The sequence below is a fragment of the Pogonomyrmex barbatus genome, unplaced genomic scaffold (assembly GCF_055798465.1).
Source record: "Pogonomyrmex barbatus isolate J1 unplaced genomic scaffold, ASM5579846v1 scaffold13, whole genome shotgun sequence".
In the NCBI taxonomy this organism is placed as follows: domain Eukaryota; kingdom Metazoa; phylum Arthropoda; class Insecta; order Hymenoptera; family Formicidae; genus Pogonomyrmex; species Pogonomyrmex barbatus.
This window is the reverse complement of record NW_028297109.1, coordinates 5,816,606-5,836,098: the sequence shown is the minus strand read 5'-3', so window position 1 is coordinate 5,836,098 and position 19,493 is coordinate 5,816,606. Positions and strand designations below refer to the sequence as shown.

At 39.1% G+C, this 19,493-nt stretch overlaps 1 protein-coding gene across 1 annotated transcript in view; it reads left to right on the top strand.

Moving 5' to 3' along the window:
• The window catches only part of dlp (glypican dally-like), a 138,664-nt gene that overhangs the window by 110,854 nt on the left and 8,317 nt on the right, over positions 1-19,493 (top strand). Inside the window, exons 2-3 of the mRNA XM_089072389.1 lie at positions 12,138-12,308; positions 18,190-18,332. Of these exons, the coding sequence (XP_088928515.1) occupies positions 12,138-12,308; positions 18,190-18,332 (314 nt within the window). The remainder of the gene's footprint in view (positions 1-12,137; positions 12,309-18,189; positions 18,333-19,493) is intronic.

Below are 19,493 nucleotides of genomic sequence, written 5' to 3'. Positions count from 1 at the left end.
TTCAAAATTAATTTCAGATCTGATAAAATTTTTAGATATTTTAACAAAATCATTTTTTCCTGCATATTATATGGAAATGATGAAAATTTTGCTGGATATAAATCTAAAAAATAATTTTGTTGAATTAATTAAATAATAATTATGTAGGATAACATTCAAATTAGTTGCTAAAATATAAAAAATTTTGCAGTATTTTCATCATTTTTATCATATAAATATTCTGTATAATAATTTTGATGATCCAATAAAATTAATTTGTCCGATATGCATTTTTACCAAAAGTTTTACATCATACAGCAACATGTTTCTAACGACTAAGCCCAACTTTATGATACTGGCAATCGATCTTACGATGAAACGACTTGACCTGCTGTTTATCGCATTCTTGTCATTAGTACCTACTATCTCGAGCTACCTAAAATCTCACTTAAATTCCATTCGAGGATATGCCGAAGATACAAAACGGCAACGTGGAGTCAACTCGGAAACGTTTTCCCGTCGACCTCGCAATCGAAGTGACCCTCACGCATGAACCATCCCGTTGATGGCATCGATCCTGAAGGGTCCCGTGCGTCGGTGTTCGTGCCTATTTGCGCACGTGTGCGCTCGTAACGTGTGTACGTGAACGTGCGCGCCCACGACGTTCCATTCGCACGCGGTGCTCCGCCAACCGACCGAGGCTCGTCTTCGATTATCGGGCGCAAAAACGAGTTTCGATTTTCAGTGGCCGTGGGGTGCCACGTGAAACTTCACAGGCGCGCCTCTTCTTCGCACTGCCACGTGTACACACGTCGCCATTGAGGAGCAGCGCGTGCCGAGGGGTCGGATATAAAGGCGAACATGTCCGCGATGAGCGGACCCCACGTTTACCCACGTGGCCTCTCTCGCAATTTGTCACGGGAGATCGTTAGTTGTTGCGTTTGTCAAGCGATCGCTTGTGTTTCCGAGTGTGTTTCGTGAAATGCGCTAACTGATTTTTCGCAAATGACCACTGGCCTCTGACTGTCTCATAGTAATTTTAAGATTTAGTTTTAGTTACGTAAGATTTAGTTACAGTTGTAAAATTTAAAAAGAAATTTTTAATTTAAAAGAGCATTTTAGAACAATAATTAGTTACAGTTGTAAAATTAAAAAATTTTTTTTTTAATTTGAAAAAACATTTTAGAATAATATGCAATTAAATGTCAGTGCGTTTACATTCGAGGCGTTTAGTTTTGAGTAAGATTGGAAAAAGAAGCTCTCTTTTTCTTTTCGAAAAGCGAGTAAGGTCTCACATAATTTAAAGTTCTATGGGAGATAGCAAATGTACAATTAAAAAAATATTTAATTTGAAGAACTTTTTAGAATAGTATAATATTAAATATTGGTATTTGAGACGCTTGGTTTGTAAGAATGTGGAAGAAGCTTCCATTTTTCGCGATAAACGACAAATAAGAAAAGGTCGCGACATCATGGGTTGGATTTTTTATGATTGCCAATAAATATTTAACTGACGCTCGCGGCGAGATGATAATGGTGAATGCTTGGAGGTTCTCTGAGCACTGTTATAGTCGTGTCCTCATAATGGCAAGCACGAAGGATTCCCTGGAGATACATTGTTCCGTTTAGTCAGCGAGCGAGCTCGCCAAACGATTTGTCGCCGATAGTCAATTTTGCAAGATATAATGTATGATGATATTATATGCACAGTCGGGAATGAAAAGAAGAAAGAAAAAAAGAAATACACAATATTCTGCAGAAAGAAAGAAAAATTGTATTTCAATTCAAGGAACATGGAAGGAAGGCTTTCTCGTTAAAATCCGCTTTTCCTTCTTTATTTCTTTCGAAGTTACGTACTTATCGCTGCTACGATACCGATATGTTATCAATGGTATCTTTTCCGTCTTCGTCGGTAGAGGAGGCAAAACGTTCACGTTGTTCAGGCAATCCAACCCCAAAGAGAAACGAACAAAAAGCTCGAACGTAATCGCTTGGCATCCACCATAACTGCCACCATGTCTCGATCGTATTCCCGAATTCCTGTCGGAAACTCCAGTTTTCCCGAAGGAAGTGATTTAAAGGCCCGCCATCCCTTACCTCCCGTATCTTCGAATCGAAGATACGGAAAAAGGGAGATCTCGGTAGGCTCTGTGGAAATTCTTGTCGTGTCGGTTGCCACGCAAATATTTGGCATTCGCGAGAGACCGTGCTCTTCCTCCATTAATTTCCGCCCTATTTTCAATTTCAGCCAAGACGCTTTACTTTGCCGCGCGAAACAGGCGCCCGTCGCCGCCAATCTCGTCGTTTCCAAGCCCCCTCATCCTTTTCCCGCTTCTTTGGGGATCCGCAAACATTTAGGGGTTGCAAACTCCAGGGGAGTTCCGCCAGCTCGTTCTCTATGGCGAATGCTCGCGACGGTGCTCGCTCGATGTCGTTGCCATTTGTATTCGGCGGCTACGGCCGTACACGGGGTGTCTTTTTTATTCGCGGGTTTCCCCCACGCGATTTTGTGTGAGTGAATTTCTACTCGACAAAAAACAGACCGAGACGTCAATAGTCTCAAAATTATAAGAAGCTTTAAGAGTCTCGACGAAATAGGCTTAGGATGGTGAAAAATAACGAAACTTCCTTTTCCCATTAGCTTCGAGAGAATTTTGCTTTAGACTTCTAATTTAAGGATTAGTTCCGTGGAGATATAGAATTAAGAACAAATTTCTAAGATTCGAAAAAATCTTGTACAATAACATGCAATTAAATATAGCTGCGTGACAAGAACTGTTTTATTGAATCTAAAATAGTTTGATCAAATACAGATCTGCAAATAATTTTGTTAAAACATGAAAATAATTATGTTTAAACATGATGATAATATTGCAAAAATGTTGGACATTTTAACAATCAGCTTGAGTGTTTTAAATAATTATTTCGTTGATTCAACAAAATTATTTTCAGATCTGTATTTGGCTAAATTTTTATATGCTTTTGCAAAATTATTCTTTGCAGCTTTAATATTTACAAAAATATCATACTGATGATTATAATTTTATTTCAGCAATTTTTTCATGGATATGATGTGAAAAAAATCCCATGGTTAACATTGCAAGGAAATCATAAATGTGCATATAATTGCGCGTGTTGGCTATCGAGTGCAATTAAGAGAGGAATATTCATGACACTTCGAGCAATATAATATAATTTTTTTATTTGATGATTCATTGATGTTCTTAATTAAACTCGAACTGTAAATTTTACACCACTGCAAAAGAAAAATAATTTAAAACGAAAAAATATTTCAAATTTGATAATACATTTATATAAATTATTAATAATTTCTTAACAAAATTATACATATAACATCTTTGCTGTAATTATTTTTTTTTTTTAAATATGTGAACGAAATAAATTAGAAAAAAATCATCAAAATGAAGTTCTGAAAGCTTAATTATAGGATAAGAAAAATCCTGAGAAAGAGAAAGAATTTTTCTCACACAATCAATACGAGATTTAAATACTTATATTTATTAGTACTTCTTTTTTTATTTCTTAGTATTAGCATTATTTCATTTTAATTGTTTTATTTGATATCTCAAAAAGACTTCATCGTTATCCTGATATTTTTCACCGCGCTTAATTGAATTAATACAGTCAACTCTGAAAGAGAGAGAGAGAGAGACTCACGATGTAGTCCACGTCCGTTGGGCGTACAGGGAACGTCGTGTAAATTCACGACAAGCCGCTTCCTCCCGATTCGTCATCCTTATCGCCGCATTTTTTAGCCGCGCGAAATACGTATTGCGTCCCTGCTCGCGCAAGTGTGTGCGTGCGTGTACGTACACGTAGGGACCATCTCGGGCATTAATCCCCGAGCCTCCGCACACATCCGCCGTGACGTCGCGAAATTAATCTCAGGACTACTGCTGTATATTGTTTCGGCCGGCGCAATTAATTTGCATTCGCGTGATCCGCGCGGGCATTGTTTTTTATTAGGGGGCACGTTGCGCCGCGGGGACATTAAACACGGGCCTCGAGACTCCCGTGCGTGCGCCGCGTGTGCGGCCGGCATGATTTAGCTACGCACCGCGGAATTTGCTCGCAATTAGTCACCCTTATCGATGCACTTAACGTTCGCATATTTTTTCTGCCTCTCTCCCCTCCCCTCCCCTCCCCTCCCCTTCTCCCTCGGTCTCACGGCGGGGAGATATCGAGAATGAATGATGCCGTCGTCGTCGTTAAATCCGCGTAGCTGCGAATTACGATTGAAATTCCGACGTTAAGTGCCCGGAAGTCGCACGTGATTCCTCTTTTCGATACGCGACTGTAAACATAAAAATTATTTAGCGAGGAAAATTTAGCGTTTTTAATGACGGTTTTAATGACGGCGAAAGATTTCCGAAAGAAATAAATGTTTATCTCGCAAAACCGCGCGAGGTCTACTCTTTTTTTTTCAGGAGGTACAAAAATTCGCAAGCGGCTACAAAATTTAATCGACTTAAAATAAATCGCAGGCGAATTTTTGTAAACGTGAAAGCGTGTTAAAAACACGCTGTACGAAATACGCAAAACGTGTAAAACTTTTATTCGCGCGGGATCGGATCGTTTTTCGCTTCTCGGCGCAAAGTCGGCGGGATCATTTTAACATGCTTCTCGAGAGCTCTCCGGATGCTCTCGCGGTATATATTTCGTCTCGCTCCTCCAACGATGTCGCATGATCGTGAATGATACGCACGACGCGAGATACGCGAGATATACATTGGATCGCGGGATCGGATTTCGCGGACGCCATTTGAGGAGGGGGAATCCACTTACAATGGAAATTTCTCCATTTCCCGGCGTGGCGTTTTGCATGCGCCGCGCGGGGAGAGCTCGCGAGTTCCGATACTCGATATTGACAATTATCGTCTGGCAAATACGCGATATCGCTCTATCTTTCTCCATCTCCTCCTCCTCTTTCGCCCATAAATATTTATTGGCACGTCAGTATTCTGATTTCATTAGCGGAGTTACCTTGTGTTAGCACGCACTCTCTTGCCCAATTGTAGAGCAAATATATGTGTCAATCTGCGAATACGTCTTTTCATATGTGTGATGATAATTTCATTTACGTCAATCGCGAAATTAAAATTAAATTCAATTTTTCATATACGTCACTTGACAAAAAAAAGAATACTAATGAGTATTTAAATTCTTGTATTGTGTGAGAAAAATCTTTTTTTTTTCTCTCGGGGCATTTTTTATTTTAATTTGATTTTTAGAATTTCAGAACTTTGATGGTTTTTTTCTGAATTTATTTCGTTCGTGTATAATATATTTTTCCTATTTATTGCGACAAAATCTAATTCTTTTTTTTATTTAGAGAAGTGTTTTAAACGAGATTGGCAATCGATATTGAAAATAACAGAAGTTTGAACAGGTACTTTGCAGGCATTTACGAGAGCAATCGGCTTTCAAGCATAAAAATTGGAATGAGATATTTAACGAAAACGTTTGATTTGTCCCGTCGACCATCGACGCGCTCTTCAAACGGGACGAGTGTAATTGTTTCGAATACACGTGTACGCAGATTGATTCCAACGCGGATTCACGTCGGTCACGGTAATTTATTCCGCAGGCGCTGTAAAAGCGCAATTAACAATTATTGAAAGCGTTAAAAACGTATTTCCGTATTGAAAAATTGTAATAACGACACATGTCAAAAATACAGTGAGAGAGCAAATTATTATTGTTGAAATTTCATGATGTGTACTAATAAATAAATAAGTATGCGTATACCGGTCAGAATTACAATTTTCATCTAGATCTGTCTTCATAAATGTGGGATTTTTCGATATTTTCGGTCACCGAGCGGGACCGTATGGTCTACCGTACGAAATTTTTCATCAATCGAGGCGTGACGCGAACTCCCCTCGATCTTCCATCGGCACGCATGAGGTCCTTTCCTCTTTTTACTGAGGAACACGACCGGGTAAATTGTAAACGGCAATCGATAACGGGTAACGTGACGGAGCGAAGACCAGCGCAAAGGCTGACCTTTCGTATACAAAAAATAAAAAAAAAATAATAACAGGGGAAGAGCGAGAAAACGGCCGTGTCGCCGCGCTCGAATTAACCCGAGGTTAATCGGCCGTTAAGTCCGTCCGGCGAAACGACAGCGGTGCATCGGCACGTGTGCAACATCGCACATGTTCTCGGCAACAAATCGATCCTGGAACTGACCTAAGTTTAGCGATTCACTCACTCGCCGAAGATAAAGGGGCCAATAGATCAAGTGTGCCAAACAAATTACTCAGAGCTATCCGATCTCGTATTAAGATGTAGATTCCGATACGTGCGATAAGAACTTCGTAGAAAGTTCCTCGATCGATTCGCCGAAGAGTCTTCGATACGATTTTCGCCCAACGCGATCAACCAGCTTTCAGTTGTCTGCGAAATATTGTGGAAAAGAGGATTTTTCAATTGTTTTCCACCTATTAAACGCTAGTGAATACATAATTTTTATGAATAATAGCGCTCAGTTATATGAAATATTAATAATTTCTAAACTAAATCGCGATTGAAAAAGATAAAAGAATTTGATAAAATATAATGTCGACGGATAAATAAGTCACGCAATCATTCTCTTTTTCTTTTTCTTATTACACTGAGAATAAAATACTTAAACATTTATTTACGGGAAATAAGATTTATTCAAATACGGCGGAATAAAAGTTTGTTCATATATAATAAATTAGCTGTTTTATAATATAAAGAAAAATTAAATATATTTCATAAGTCGAAATATATATTTCATAAGTCGAATATTTTTGTAACCAACAAATATCGAAGAAAACGTTACAAGCTAATATTTGCTTCTGAATATTTCTTATTCTTCTTTTTCGGTATAATTTTCTTATAAGGTAAAGATAAATTACTCGTAAACTGACAATCCTTCAGGAAGAATAGGAATAAAATAAAGTATTCGATAGGAATATTTGAGGTCGAGAATCGCAGTCGACAATTTTTGATCGCACCTTTATCCACTGCCGGAAGTGCGCGTCGCGACGGAAATTCCGGCGTCTCGGCGACGTCGCGACGCCGCTAACGAACGAACGGCACGAGCGAGCGTGTAGACGTCCTGTTACGCCTTGAGCTTTTACCACGCGTCTCACTGGGGCTTTTACCCTTACGGCGAGCTTTTAGCAACCAGCCTTCGAAGCCAGGCTGTCCTCCCTCTCCCTTCTCCCTGAGTTCTCTAAACCCTTTTAACACCAGACCCGTACGCGGACGGCGGCGACGCGCAGAGAGATTTATTGCACCTGTATATTGTGGAACCTCTCTTAATCGCTCGTGAAAGCCGCGACGCGCGAGTTCTCGCGTAGCTTTTCCAACTCTCGACGACGGCTTTGTTCGCGGGCTGCCTGCCACTTGAATAAAATATTAAGAATATTAGATGGATCTTGGAGATAGACAACGAAATATTCGCGGTTGAGAAGAAAAATTTATCCCAAAGGAAAATTCTCCGATATCACTTTTCTTAACACAAAGAACAGCTAAAGTATCTAAAAATTTGATCGGGTACAAATCTGAAAATAATTTTAAGCCATCAAAATAGTTATTTAGATCTCTTTAGCATGATGATAACGCTATAGAAATTTTTGGTGTTCTAACTATCAATTTGAACATAATTATATTGGCCCAACCAAATTATTTTTAGATTTGTATCTGACTAAATTATTTTTATGTTATATTTCAGCAAAATTGTTTTTTTCATGAATGTACGTTGTTAGAAGACAAAATTATATTATGAAATATAATGTCTTTTATTATTATAAAAATATAATTAAATATGTACAAGAATTCTGTAAAAATTATATAAAAATTATATGAGAATTCCCTATAGGGGAAAAATGAGTTGATTACTGATTTATGAAAAAAATGGGACACTTAAGATCCCTTTCTGCCGAGCAGTGCCATCCATTATTCTATTGAATTAAATTATGTATTATTTAAATTATAAAATTATAAAAATATTCTTTGTAAGAGATAAGACTGAGATTAGACTGATTTCTCGCGAGTTACGACAGAGGCATATGAAAGTTTTGTATTATTTACCGGTGCACTCGACGAATTTTATTGGCCGATATGCAATCGCGCGTGTAGCTTCTCGCTGCGATAGAAAAGAGAAGAGGAGATGGAGTCCAACGTCATAAATCGCTCCCTCCCGAATGTCGCCCGGTCTTTTCGCCTCGAATAAACCGCGTATTCTATCGATCCGTACGATTTCGCTAGAACTCGGCAGCCGTTACAGCCTCGATCGCCTTTATCAGTTCTTGTAGCTACACGTCGTACCCGCCAATACCCGCAAAGTCTAAGCTAATTTTATACCCGGCCCCTTCCCCCGCGCGGATCCCCCGCAAAAACCCTCTCGCTGCCGCGCTCATTCGAAACTTCGAGACATGTCGTAAAAGTAATCCCGATTCATTTCCGCGGGATTGCTCGTGTCGTTCTTTTCTCTATCGTTCTCCCCGGCCCCCCCCCCCCGGCTCCCTCGTCCCATCCAACTTGCCACCCCTCCACCGATGCGAAGAGTTAACGAGAAAAGTAATCCAATTTTGGTCCGGCAACGGGGTAACCCGATCGGGACATGCGGTTGCCTCATATCGTTGCAGCATTTCTGTTGTTCGCGGTTGAAATCTGAGGGTGGAATCTCACTCGAAATATATCACAGTCTATTGTGTCCTTGAATTACGTTGTTTAATAATTTATTCGACGTTTAAAATTTAGGGGCCAGGACACAAAAACACTCTGTAGAGAAAAGTGTTTTATTACAATCTGTTACTGTAAATCTCGTTTGTTGGTGATACAAATTTTGCTTTATTATTCTACACGTTGATGTAATTACACGATGTAATTACACTTGCCAGACAATCTTTCTCCGCTTATCGACTAATCTATCTCGAAATACGTCAAAGTCGATTCTGCCTTGGATCACGTTGTTTAATAATTTATTCAACAATCTCAAATTTAGGGAGTAGAGTTAAAAGAGTAATTTGCGACAATCTCGCAAATTACTCTTTGCGACAATAAAGCTCACTTGTTGTTAATACAAATTTTAAATTATATAACCTGTCAAACAATCTTCTTTGCGATCAACTTTTCGATTTATCACACAATTCCGGTTGAACAACGAATTATTTATTATCCCAAAATAACATCCTAAAAATAATTCAAAATAATTAGTTACAGCTTATTAAAATATTTCTTAATAAGCTTACATCCTTACATTCAAGATAACGTGCTTGCGTGCGCACGATTTACACGGTCGGAAAACATTTTCATTTAGTAATTAATACTTCATTTCCTAGAGAATTAAGACGAGCATCGTTGTCTATTGACTCGACGTCCCTCGCACGAAAACACACACTCGTTGCACTCTGCTCTATAATGGAGGGAACTTACGGAGGAAAAGCAATCTCGCGGGAAGGCACACCGGCAAAGTCGAGTTTGCTGCCGCCGCGTCTTACCGGTTTATCTGCGACACCCACGGGAAAATCGGGCACGACGACGAATCTGTGTCGCGTGTGTGCAAACATCGTTCCGTGGTTCGACCTCGCTGGGGAGCTTAATTTAATTACGCGCGTCTCGCAACGCGATTCGACGAGATCACCGTTCGCGAACGAACGGTTCGCCTCGTCATTCGAAAATAAAATGGCATCGCGAATATTAGTGCCTGTGCCTGTTCGAATTTTTATTTATCGCAAGTAAATTCTGTATTTGTATTAATTGACCGCAATACGCGATCACGGTGCAAAAATAGGTGTATAATAATTATAATAATATATTTAATTGAAAATATAGTAAAATTTTACACCCGTACAATCTCGATTTTTTTTTTTTTTGAGTCACGAATAAGCGGGGTTGCCCTTCGGCGCGCTAAGAGGATTAAAGCGACGACGCGAATCCGGTAATTACTTCGCGTGGAGTTGCAAAGGATTATGAGCCGTAATTCTGCGGGGCGCGTGCGAAGCTTGTGTGTGTGTGTGTGTGTGTGTGTGTGTGTGTGTGTGTGTGTGTGTGTGTGTGTGTGTGTGTGTGTGCGTGCGTGCGTGCGTGCGTGCGTGCGTGCGTGCGTGCGTGCGCGCGCGTGCGTGTGCGTGTGCGTGTGCGTGTGCGTGTGTGTGTGTGTGTGTGTGTGTGTGTGTGTGTGTGTGGCGCGTGCGTTTTGAACACTCCGCGACTGCGAGCGTGCGACACCTCCGAATTTACCCTCCACGTTTCCGAGTGCCCTCGAGGAAGTGAAAACGCCCCCTCTTTCATTGGACGGATTCCTAAAAATGCGCACGTTATTCGCGCGGCGCCCGACCACCCCGAAATACGAGGAAGAACGGATGGAGAGCCGCTAGACGAGGAGGATGGGGAAATTCCACGGAATGTTTCCTGTTTTGTGCCTAACAATAGCACTTATCTTACCGAACGATTCCTATCGCGTCTGTAGAAGCGATTCTCACCCCATCCGCGGTGTCGACGATGAATTTTAGAATGTCCTGGCACGCTCGATTAACACCCTTCTCCTCGTTTTCCCTTCGCAATAAACGCGGCGATTTATCCAAGCGATTTATCGCGTTATCGATATGACAGATTGGCTGCGAATTGGTATCGTAGGTTATTTAAATAACAATATTGTTTTTGAATTAACAATATTGTTTTTGAATTAACAATATTGTTTATTATTGAAAAACGAAGAATATAATAACAGCAGTTTTTATATAACAAGAGCATTGCTAAGAATTAAGAGGAATTAAAATTATTCAGATCTAAAAATTGGACTAGAAAAAGATTTGAAAAAAATTAATCTTTTTTAACATCCAATTTAAATATTCTACATAATTATTTTAATTATCCAACAGGATTATTTTTAGATTTGTATCTAGCCAAACTTCAGCAGTTACTTTAGCAAAATTGTTCTTTCTGCTAATTTATTGCATTTTGAGTAAACAGTAACATTGCTGCAAACCAGAGTCTCTTTCAGCGGAGACAGAAATTTCTGCATTTAATTTACGACTTGACACTCGCTGATGTGGATGTGTGCAGAAGTGCGCTTCCCCTTGCACGCGGAAGAGAAAACAATGTCTTCGTCTGTCCACCTCAAGTCCATGCGATTTGTGTACCTACGTAAACGTAGATACGCTTGGGTCCTTAAAACTAAATTGCATTTACCAAAAGTCTCGGCGAGTCTCTCGCTGAGGCTTTTCTCCACATCAAACACACTCGAGTCGTGGTATTTAAGCTGAAGACATTTCTTCCTCCATTATCTTCCTTACTTCCCTTTCTTCCCTCTTTCTTCAGCTCTAGTTTCTTTGTCGAAGAAACGGATGATTGTGAGGAACGCAGAAACAAAACTTGTGTTCTGTGTAATTTTCTTTTTATTATGTTTAATTAATGATGCTGACTCCGCATAAAAATATTAGATTGCTCATATATCCTTGTCATGAAGCTCACAATACTTTATAACATTTATTTATCATTTAATTACTTTTTCCTGTTACGACTTAAAATAGAGATCGATAAACTCCTGCATAAAAAGGCTGGATAATAAATATTTCAGTTCTTTGCCGTTCAAGAGATAAAAACAAGAGTATTACGTAGGATCTTAAATAACAAGGGAGAAAATAAATTTCCATAAATTTTTCATTAACCAAATTTAAAATGTAATAGTAATAAAAAATTCCGCGAACCGCAAGAACAAGCAACTGATCGTAATTTTACACGGAAAAAACAATTTGCTGAAATATTTAAAAATTTGACCAGATATAAATCTAAAAATAATTCCGTTCGGTCATAAAAGTAATAATGTTGGGCATTCTAAAATTTGATGATATGAATTTTTGATATTTTAACAATCAATTTATCATTTACATATCATTTACATAATTATTTTGATGGTTTAACAAATTCTTTTTAAATTTATATCTAGCCACATTTTTATACTCAGGAAAACTATTCTTTTTTTTTTTTGGTGTAGAAGATAACATAACATTTTTCTGAACTCAAGGAAACCTTAAGAAGATGAAGGAAATGATAAAACTTTTCTTCAAATGATAAGATTTCGGAAATTTTTTCGAATAATTTGTTATCTTGTCAGAATATCTTCCACTAATATGTTTTTTCTTTTGTATTTATAGCAAAGGAGCTTAAAGTATGCGGAAGCGTGAGAAGCGGCGGCGAGGTTTGCTGCTCGGCCGACATGGAAGTGAGACTGCAAGCGCGGGCACGCGACAAGTACGAGAAGGCCACCAAAGAAACTCTCCAGAGAATGCACCAGGTCCTGTCCATGCGAGGAAACAGGTTCCACAGTAAGTAGTACTGTCTTTTTCCGATTTCATCGGAAGGAAATTTGCGGCGCGTGGCGAGCGCTGGATGGTGACGCTCTTTTTCTCTTTCTTCTCTCTGTCTCTCTCTTTAACGTGTTGATCGGGGAATTGAATAAGTGGATGAAGTGCAGCGAAAGAGAAAAGCGTTCCTTTGCCATTACGATGTCGAATAAATTCCAAGGAAAATGTCACAAAATACACAGTTGAAAATACACACACACACACACACACACACACACACACACACACACACACACACACACACATTAAAAAACGGATATGTCTTATTTGAGAAGATATCTTTATCGAAGATTAGATTTAGACTTTAAATTTAAAATGTATCATCTCTGGTGAAAATCTGAGATAAGACAAGTGGAAATTAAACTTTGTATTCAACATTCGCGATTAACAAATCCCTCGTGTTCCCGATATAAATTTTAGCGTAAACCACCCCTTCTGCTTTCCTACCTTTGTTAGTATTTTGTTCGCTTTACAAACCGGCAAAAACTTTTTAATCGTCTTATTCAAATCCTTTTAATCCACTTATTCGAAAGTAACGCGCTGCGCTCGTTCAGGATCCAGAAATGAAGCCAATATTTCATAGTAAGAGACTCGAGTTTTCCAGCAATCGGAAGAGCGAAACGGAAGAAACCCTTCGTTTTGCACGTCCGAAGAAGTCTTTTGAAAGATTGTAATGTTTTCCTCGCTGTAAGAACGACGTAAGATTGTAAAATAGAATCGAGTATATGAGAAAATTCAAAATAATTAGAACTTTTGCAGGAGAGAATAAGCGTTCGTAAATTTACAGAAACACGAAGGATTAAGAAGTAGCAACTAAAACAAATTTCACAAAATGCAATTTCTCTCTTTCTTTTTCTCTAAAAGTGTTTTTCATCTCATTGCTCATCTGCCACCCTTGCAAGTGGCCAAGTATTTAATCAGCCTGATGTCCCTCGAAGATCACCCTCGGTGAATATCTTATCTAGTCCATCCTCGGGCGAACTTTTTAACATGCTCGAAACACAACACTCGATCGAACGCATGTTCTTGTACGCCTTGTACGCGTGGATTGGGCAAAGACATGAACAAGGGGATGAAACGAGATTTCAGGAATAACGGTGGCTACAACTCTACGCGAAAGAGGATGTTGACGATCTCTGTAGCAAGAATCTTGGTACTCTTCCAAGCCGAGAGCGAGATCTTTTTTTTTTTTTTTTTTTTTTTAATTAAAGGGAAACCGCGGGCTGCATTGTCGAGGGTTCTACAAGAATCGTGCAAGGGTGCTCTTGATGCGGGTACTGTCTTGCGTGTGCGCTTGAGAAGACATCTGCATACGGGTCGTTGTTGCACGAGGGTATCGACTCGATCGCATCAACGTACAGGGGAAGAAAATAACGGTTCGTGCAAAATGACGCAGAGAACGATATTTTTTCAAATGGGAAATTGAAGAAGCTCCCTTATTATTTGTACGAAGAGAACAGCATATGTAAAAATACGGCCAGATACAGATATCAGAAAATAATTTTGTTGAACCTTTAAAATTATTATGTACAGTTTTCAAATTGTTACTATATTAGAAATTTTTGCAGCATTATTATTATGCTTAAGCGTATTATATAATAATTTTGATCCGATAAAATTATCTTCAAATCTATCTCTGAACAGATTTTTAAACTAGCTTCTCTACACTTCATTCTTCAGCGAATTAAAAAAGTCTTTGAATAAATCAAAAATAAAATCGATAGAATTTCTGAATATATATATATAAAACAATCGGCTACGCAGTCGGTGGAAATCGTTTTGGTATTTCATTAGCGTTATATTTTACAAAGCCATGGAAAGAACAGCTTTGATATCTAAAAATTTGGCCAGATATAGATTTGAAAATAATTTTATTATCAAATTATTTTATTCAAACTTATTATTTCCTTCGTGTAAGATAGACATAAAATAGGTTTTTTTCGTATAACAATGGATTTTATTATCGACCACGTATTCGCGCTACGTACTTTTTTGCTTAAAACGGGATTTTCTTGAGCGGAAATTTAATTGGAAATTGCGGAGGAGTATAGAGAATAGGAATGGATATTTTTGCCTCAAAAGTATCGGTTACGAGGTTCGTTAGGGAATATGCGACCGACGGGAAACAGCGACGAGGTATATATAGATCTCTCGTATATTTTACCGTATCCGCTCGGCAAGGATATAAAAGCCGCTGGTCGCACCGCGCAAATAAAAGCGTCCTCATTGATTTGTTATTCGACGATTTATAGAGAGAATCTGTCGTATCTTCGCTCACACATAAATTGCAGGGGGAGGGGGCAGGGGATCATCAGGATATCTACCGTTTCCTCTCGTTTCCTCTATATTCGTACGCTTCCGACCGGTATCCAACCCTCCCCAAGGTGTTTCCGCATATTCGCATTTGCATGCACCTTTTAGATATCCGAATCCCGGGGTCGGGATGCCTCTGAAATTTGATTTGCCCGAGTTTGCACGACGTTTGCGAAATACACGAAACTCAATAACGAAACGGCATATAAGTGCACATGCATATTCATCGTCGCGCAACCAAATCGTCATTTATCTCTCGTCTTAATTTACTTTCCCGCTTTATTTCCGCATTACAGCTAAATTACTCAAATAAAAATGATTATTTAACTCCCTTCTCTATTTACTTTTTATTCCTTTGGCCTAAGAATAGCGTTTTATCTATAGAGGAGGGGATTAAATTATAAAACCTCGAGTAGACGGAGTTATATTTAATTCGTGCTTAACTTTATTGCTTGTTCGCATTATCTTCCGTCGCATCTATATTTGTCAACGTCTGTAAGTCTCCGATAGCGGACAAAAGCAACTCTATCGGGGACATCTACGTATCTTTTGTACGGCACAAACAAATGCAATTGCATCTGCTTCGCTGCAATTAATAGTCAGACGTTGAATGCGAGCGCGCCGTCGTAATTAGCGTAGGTAGCGTTAACAATTCGCACAATACTCGGAATGCCTGTGTCGAGAACGATAATTACTCGTGCTCTCCTGAAGCCGTTTCGAACACTATCCGTTACCGCCGTGAACGCCAGCTGCGTGCCTCGGCAAGAAGCAACTCCGGCAGAGAGAGAACTTCTTCGAAGACATTACCCCGTGTATAATGGAACGCGCCGTCCTTTGTACATTTAAATAATCTCTCATTTAAGTAATTAAAATAATCATTTTCGTATTTCGTTAGTATTTCGTTTATATTTCGCAAAGCCAGCGGTTTGAAGGGAGGAACAATTCTGCTGGTCTACAAGTCTAAAAATTTTGTCAGATTTGAAAATAATTTTATTGGACCTTATGTTACGACGTTTAAATTATTGGAAGATAAACATTTTTTTGTAGTATTTATTGTCATGTTTAACCTGTCTTGTATAATAATTGTGATAGATCCAACGAAATTATTTTTAGACCTTCTAATCTATTTTTTTTTAGATTTGCCAGCAAAACTAACGTCTTGCTATGCATATTTAATTCTGTAACGAATTGAAAAATCTTTGAGTCTGTTAAAAATAAAATTGATAAAGTTTATTAAGTTATATATACAACAATCGGCTACGCGGTCGATGGAAATCGAGAAAGACAATTGAAGGGGTTTAGCTTCGACTGCGAAAAGTCATCTCGCCGCGACGGAGAAACATGCATAAGTCACGAGACTAAGTTTCCCGAGACTTTTCTTATCGTTCCAGTGTGTAAAATATCGATGAACGGCGAAAATCGCATTGTCTCTGGCATACGAGATAACTTAATGAAATTGAAAGATTCCAGAAATAAAGAGAAAAAAAGAAAGAGAAGGGGTGTTACGTTTAAAAAAGAACAGTTTTGTTGAAGTATGTAAAAATTTAGCCAGATACAGATTTGAAAATAATTTTAAATTGTTGTTGAATCATGAAAATAATTCTGTAGACGCTGAAGTGTTTTATAAACTGTCAAAAAATTTTTGATATTCTAGCAATCGATTTGAAAATCCCAATAAAATTATTCTGATGATTTAATAAAATTATATTCAGATCCAAATCTGGAAAAATTTTCAGATACTTCAGCAAAACTGTTCTTTCCAACGTGATCAATAACAGGAGGACATTTTTAGACAATTTTTCGATGTCGAGAGATGAGTATTCTTATGAGATTATGAATTATTACGTAAAATATATTTCTTTCCTCGCGAAAACTTGAGACTGACAGGATCAAGAATGTTTCGATTCAGAGGGATGTATATACGAAATGTACGACCTGTCGTACATTTTATATAAACGATGGAAGACCCGTGCCTCGCAAAGGCTCCTGAACTTCTATTTAGCGAAGTGCCGACTAAAGTGGGTACCAGGTGCCAAGTTGAACGGTGACACCTCAAAGGGACTTCGATCGTAAAAGCGACGTGCAGCGGAAAAGATGAAAGACCGGTGAGAAGCTGTGGCCTTCGAATAATTTCGTTAACCGAGATCGTTAGACACTCGGAGGATGCCTCTCGAGTTGGGACGTGTCCTAATTTTCGCGTTAATTACTGACACCACGAGTGGAATCGATCAAAGATATCGTTCGTGTCGATGGACGTTTTGAGCGCGAAGATTCTCAAAAGTGAATTTTTGTATCAACGAACGAATGAAAAATTTAAAATCGAACTTTAAAATCGAACGGAATGCAAGAATGAAATTTCCTGCTTGTAATATTTATTTCTTCGAATGCAAAATTCTCGATAGCGATGCTAAAATATATTAATTTTTCAGGAACTGTTAAAAGACTTTTAATACTACACTTTCATTTACGAATCACGTGTTAATGAATAAAGCTCTTGAATCCGAAACGTTGATAACGAGATTAAATTTATTCTGATGCTAATTGTAAAATATTATACTGTTACATTTTAACTCGTCCGATAAAAGCTGTGATGTGATATTTACGTCTGACCTATTGTCTTCACTTCTCCCTGTCAATGTATGATCTGTCATGTACCGAGGATTCACCCCTCTGACGAAGTGCAATTGTTAAATGATCTAATAATAATATTTCACTGATATAAATTCCAAACGTCACGTCACGTGGACATGCTGATATCGAAATGTCACGTCAATGAAGAAACTATTATACCATTTGCTCAAACTCGGGCATAAAATGGATTCACAATTCTCGATGAACAAAGCACAGTGCACACGGTGCGCTTGTGTACGTGTAACGCTACGATAAGCAACGTTTTTCCGCCCCCGATTCACCGGCATCCCCGCATCCTCCTCATCCTCGCTCACCGACGAACAACCTCCTTATCGTCACTTCCGCCGCGGGGAATGTGATTAAAATTCCTTTTAGCGACGAGACTGGCTCCCTTTTCCGTCGCTGTGTCCGTCGGGGGTGTAAAAAGCACAGACGCGATCCATGGCGAGAGGGATGTCGGGGGGAGGGGGGAGAAAGGGGAATGGAGAGGCAGAACGGGGAGGAGACTAGTTGCCGCAAGTTCGTCGGGCTTTTAATTCGCGATACGAATCATCCACCTCACGAACCACCCCGTCACGACGACGACGATTCGCACCCTGAAAATCCCGACTAATTTCCCGTTTCGCGTTCGACCACGATTTTCCGCTGGGAAAGCCGTCAAAGCGCCGGGGAAACTCGCGATAAGCCATCTCGGGATTTCTTCCGAGACTTCTCTCCTTTATTACACACATTATTGATTATACAGCAAATTATGAAAATATAGAAATAATCTAATTATAAATAACACGCGCATAAACGAAGAAACTAGCAAAAAAATTGAATCGCTAAAAATCTTATCTTATAAAATTAATAATTATAAGCAGAGCTGCATGACTCATGTTTCCTATTAAAATTTCAGGTTTTTTCAAAGATCTCTTGTTGGCCAGCAAACGAGGTTTTCACGAGATGTTCAAGAAAACTTACGGCATCCTCTACGAACAGAACGCGTACGTCTTCACGGACTTTTTCAAGGAGCTGGAGAATTATTACGCAAAGGGAACAGTGAGTATCTCTCTCTTTCTCTCTCTCTCTCTCTCTCTCTCTCTCTCTCTCTCTTCCCCTTAGGGGAATTTGATTATTTCGACGTTAAAATAGCGCATACTACGATTTATTTCGCTCGTTGTTTGAGAATTCTCCGTCTATATAAGAGACCGAATCTCGATCAATTTGTATTGTGGTGTTGGAACAGCGTCTACGATACAGTCTCTTGATATTCGCGAAAGAGAAACATTCCTGAATAGAACAGTCCTTTTCCGTATTACCGGAAAATTTGGAATTATGGCACCCCTAATGTCGAGCTATTCATTTACTTCTCGTTTGATGTCGCGCGGCCGTATCCTCGGCGAAAATTGCAATCGCGCGTTAATTCTCCCGTCTTCGCCCTCGTCCTCTCCCCTTCTCCCCTTCCCCCGGGCACCCTTCGCACGATATTAAGCGCAGATAAATAAGACGGCGAGCCGTGAAGAAAATTTCTGGAGCTGCCAGGCCGCGTCTCGGGATCTAAAGTTTATTACAAGCCGTTTTCCGCGCAATTACGCTCGACGACGCCTTCCTCTCGGAATATCAGCGAGCGAGAAATGTAAGCGAGTAAGAGAGAGTAAGTGGGAGTAAGAAATGTATACATCTTTCGAAAATATCGCGAGACATGTATATATGCGAGCGACGATAGAGCCTCTCTCTCTCTCTCTCTCTCTCTCTCTCTCTCTCTCTCTCTCTCTCTCTCCTCCATCTCTCTCTATAGTTTGCCAGTCGAGATGAAGCAGTACGTAAGTACGGTGCTCTACTATCAGAACTTCTTGTAATTCGACGGATATCACGAACATCTGAACTTTCAAAGGGGAAAGTTTATATCCCTTTCCATGCGCGTTGCTCGACTCGGATATCCAAAACTATCTCCCTTAAATTGGATTCGTACAAGACACAACGCGTTCCATTCAATTTTCCTTACGATGTCTGAGCACGGAGGTACCACAAATCAGTACTAAGATCATATGAAGAGAACAAGCCCAATGTATTAAAATAGGAAAATTTCCAAACTTGCATTATTTTCTTAATGCGAGAATCGTAGAAATTTTAAATTATTCATTTACAGTAATAAAAAACGTTGAACTTCAGGGAATATTTTTATAAAGAATATTTTTATTGGCAAATCTAAAAATTTGG